General features: G+C 46.8%; 2 protein-coding genes across 2 annotated transcripts in view; both read right to left on the bottom strand.

The window, feature by feature from the left end:
- Window positions 1-564: 564 nt before the first annotated feature.
- Window positions 565-3,293, bottom strand: part of LOC121914363 (transmembrane protein 184A-like) — a 308,956-nt gene continuing 306,227 nt past the window's right edge. The window contains exons 2-3 of the mRNA XM_042437753.1: window positions 2,144-2,407; window positions 565-1,144 (exon numbers count right to left, since the gene is read on the bottom strand). Of these exons, the coding sequence (XP_042293687.1) occupies window positions 923-1,144; window positions 2,144-2,407 (486 nt within the window). The 3' untranslated portion in view covers window positions 565-922. The remainder of the gene's footprint in view (window positions 1,145-2,143; window positions 2,408-3,293) is intronic.
- UNCX (UNC homeobox) overlaps window positions 3,122-3,293 on the bottom strand; it is an 8,072-nt gene continuing 7,900 nt past the window's right edge. The window contains exon 3 of the mRNA XM_042437818.1: window positions 3,122-3,148. Within this exon, the coding sequence (XP_042293752.1) occupies window positions 3,122-3,148 (27 nt within the window). The remainder of the gene's footprint in view (window positions 3,149-3,293) is intronic.

Genomic DNA, 3,293 nt, shown 5'->3' on the forward strand with positions numbered 1-3,293 from the left:
CCCTGTGAACTAACGATCAGTCCTTTGATTTTGCAATCAAAGATTAGAGCGAAAAAGGGGACTCTTGATGTAAGCTTATGGATGTGAAAAAAGGTCCTTTTGGGGGTGAAAGCAAAAGGAAAAAGAATATGGGGATCGATCAGTTCTAAATTTTTCAATTGGGGATTACTGTAGAATCGTGCTCGGAGTAGTGTTGATGCTTTAGGCCCCCTTTGCTCCAGGGCGCTGGTGGAAATAAATAAACAAGGAAGAGAGCATGAATGTGGCAGAAGACTTCTGGAAGGCTACATAATAAAATGTGAACAGAGGGACAAACATGTGGTATAGCGAGATAGAAAGAGTGGAGATTGAGAGAGCGGCTACAGGAGGAGATAACTGGTTTTGTTCCAGGGACAAATCCTTTGAGATCCTTTTTCGGCCGCAGAGACAAAAAGGCGACTTGAGAGGGGCAGAGTAAGTGAGGGGAGCCCTTTTATTTATGACGGCACCATATCTGGGTGCGCCAATGGGCAGGGGAGAAAATGGTCCAGAGCCCATGCCCAAGCGTCATCTGCTGAGCGAGCAGCACTGCGCAGGCGCAGTGAAACCCATTTGTATGTATTCGCAGATGACCACTCGAAGAAATACCGTTACAGGTAAGCAACCTGTCCTTATGTCTCTTCTGTCCTCTAACCATCTCACAAAATGGTATACATGGCCGTTCTCTCACCTTCCACTGTATTCTCACAGCAGCCCTGCAAGGCAGGTCAGCCTGAGAAATATGGGGTGCATCTACACTATAATAACAGAGAAGGCTAAATGTCTCACCAAACTACAAATCCCAGGATCCCAGAGCATTGAGCCATGACAACTAAAGCAGTGTCAACCTGGATTATTTCTGCAGTGCGCATGCAGCCAAAGTGGTGTCAAAACTGCATTATTTCTACAGTGCAGATGCTCTGTTTATCTCCCAAAGCCAAAGCACAAGATCTGGCTCACCTTCATAGCAGTCGCGGACGGAATCAAAATAAACGTAGTACTGGTGGCTTCCAATCAGCAAAAGGCTGAGCCAAGAGTCAAAGGCATAGATGGGGACGATGAAGAGGATGCGGATGATGTACCGCTGCTCATTGGGGACGGTGTAGTTTTTCAGGTGCAAGAATATCTGGCGAGAGCAGGTGGAGAAAAGGAGATGAAAACACATGAGAAAAACAGAAACAAGCCAGCAAAGGTCAGGCTTTTATTGTAATGAATGATGATATGCTAGAAAACACATCATCTATATGGGAACTATGAACTCAGCAGCAGGACCCCCCGGATTTGGGAAAGGCATTTTACTTTGCAGGAAACACTGTGAGCGCATGCATCTAGACAATGGCCAACAAGGGAAACACGGAAGGACAAAGTCCACCCTGATAAGCTCTTGCCATTGGAGAGAGATCAACAGCAATGCAAATAGTCTATAGAAAAGTTCCCTTTTTCGACTCCATCTCTTCCAGATTTTGCAAAAACACAAGAGCAAAGAAGGCGTCTGTCTTGTGATACTGGGATTCAGCTAAAAATAAACCTGTCCCTCTGTAAATAATTCCTGTTTAGGTTGTATAGCAGGCTTCCCCAGTGACCTTCCAGACGTGTACAAGTCCCACTGGCCATGCTGTCTGAGCATGATGGGACTTGTCATCAACATACTGGCTTGGATGAGTCTGGCTTAGTCTCCCCCCACTGCCCCAAACTGCAATGGAGACCAGGGTTTGATTCCCTGCTCGGCCATGAAAGCGACTTGGGCAAGTCACACATTAAGTGTGAGGCATTAAGTACCAACCACAATTGTTTGGAAATTAAGGCCGAGGTCTTTATGATAGGCATTGTTCCCATATCAAGATAAAGTGAGAGAATTCTTCCTTATGGGAAAAGAACATTTAACCTAGCCAGGAGCCTAGCAGAGCCGAGGGTGAGCCCTGGCACCACCATGTCTGCGAGAGAAGGAAGATGCTAACTGTATCAGCTACATTGGCTGGAGTTGTTGTGTGTAGCAGCCCTCCACAATCTGGAGGGCCATACAATTCCTAACCTGCAAGCCAGAATACTCAAACTTATTTAAGTAATGGTCATTTCCCCCCCAGCTCCATGAGACATTGTCTCCCCATTCTTCCTCACCACTTACCTGGTGGAAGGTGATAAAGAGCGCAGCCCAGACAAAGAGACCCGAGATAACTCTGGCTGTCGACGTGGTCAAAAAAAGGTGCTGGTTATCCTGAGAGGCATTCTGTTCGGTCCGGATTTGGGAGCCGTCACTCACAGTTAAGTGTCCAGTGTTCACCAACAGCGGAAGGACACCTAACCCCAAGGTGGTACTAGGAGCCATGCTGGTGATCGCTGTCTCTCCCACGGGAGGAGAGGACTGGTTGACGTAGTTCGTATCGTTCATCTGCAGAGGAGCAAAGGGGAATATCTCAGCAAGAGGGGAGTCAAAGTACAACAAGCCGAGATAAAAGACCTGCTTAGGAAATGGTACAGGAGGCAGGCAGGAAGAATCAGGAAATACACTGATATGGTTCAATTGTTGTTTTATGCCTTCAAGCTCTTTCCGACGTATGGCGAACCTATCCTGAGGTTTTCTTGGCAAGATTTGCTCGGAGGTTTGCCACTGCCTTCTCCTGAAGCCGAGAGAGTGTGACTTGTCCAAAGTCACCTAGTGGGTTTCATGGATAAGTAAGCTGTTTTTTATTGCTTTTTTACTCTTTTACCTGTTGTTTTTGTTGTGGTTGTTGAATGCCTGCAAGACGTTTCCATTGTACAGGAACTCTATCACTCAGTTTTCTTGGCAAGTTTCTTCCGAAGAGGTTTGCCACTGCCTCCCCCTGAGGCTGAGAGAGTGTGACTTGCACAATGTCATCCAATGGATTTTATGGCTGAGCTGGGATTTGAACCCTGTTCTCCCAGTGTCCTACTCCAGCGTTCAAACCACTATACCAAGCTGGACCTTTATCATGTACCCTGATGACACCATATAAATGAATGGTGATGGTGATGATCCAGGATGATGACAACAGGGCATGGTAGGTTTTTCTCGGGCTTCTTTGTCCCATGTTTATTGCATCTTTCTCACCCCAAGGTCAGAGGATCCGATGGGGTTTTATCCTTACGAACATCTCTGCAAGGTAGTGTCCTGTGAGAGGAAGCCTAGCCCAAGGTTCACACACTCAGCTTCACACCAGAGTGTGTCACAGCCAATCCTAACAACCAAACAATACTGGTTGTATTTCTACTCTTCTGGTAAGGTGGAATGGGAAAGTCACCTTGGGCCCATGCAG

Source organism: Sceloporus undulatus, chromosome 8, assembly GCF_019175285.1.
Source record: "Sceloporus undulatus isolate JIND9_A2432 ecotype Alabama chromosome 8, SceUnd_v1.1, whole genome shotgun sequence".
Taxonomy (NCBI): domain Eukaryota; kingdom Metazoa; phylum Chordata; class Lepidosauria; order Squamata; family Phrynosomatidae; genus Sceloporus; species Sceloporus undulatus.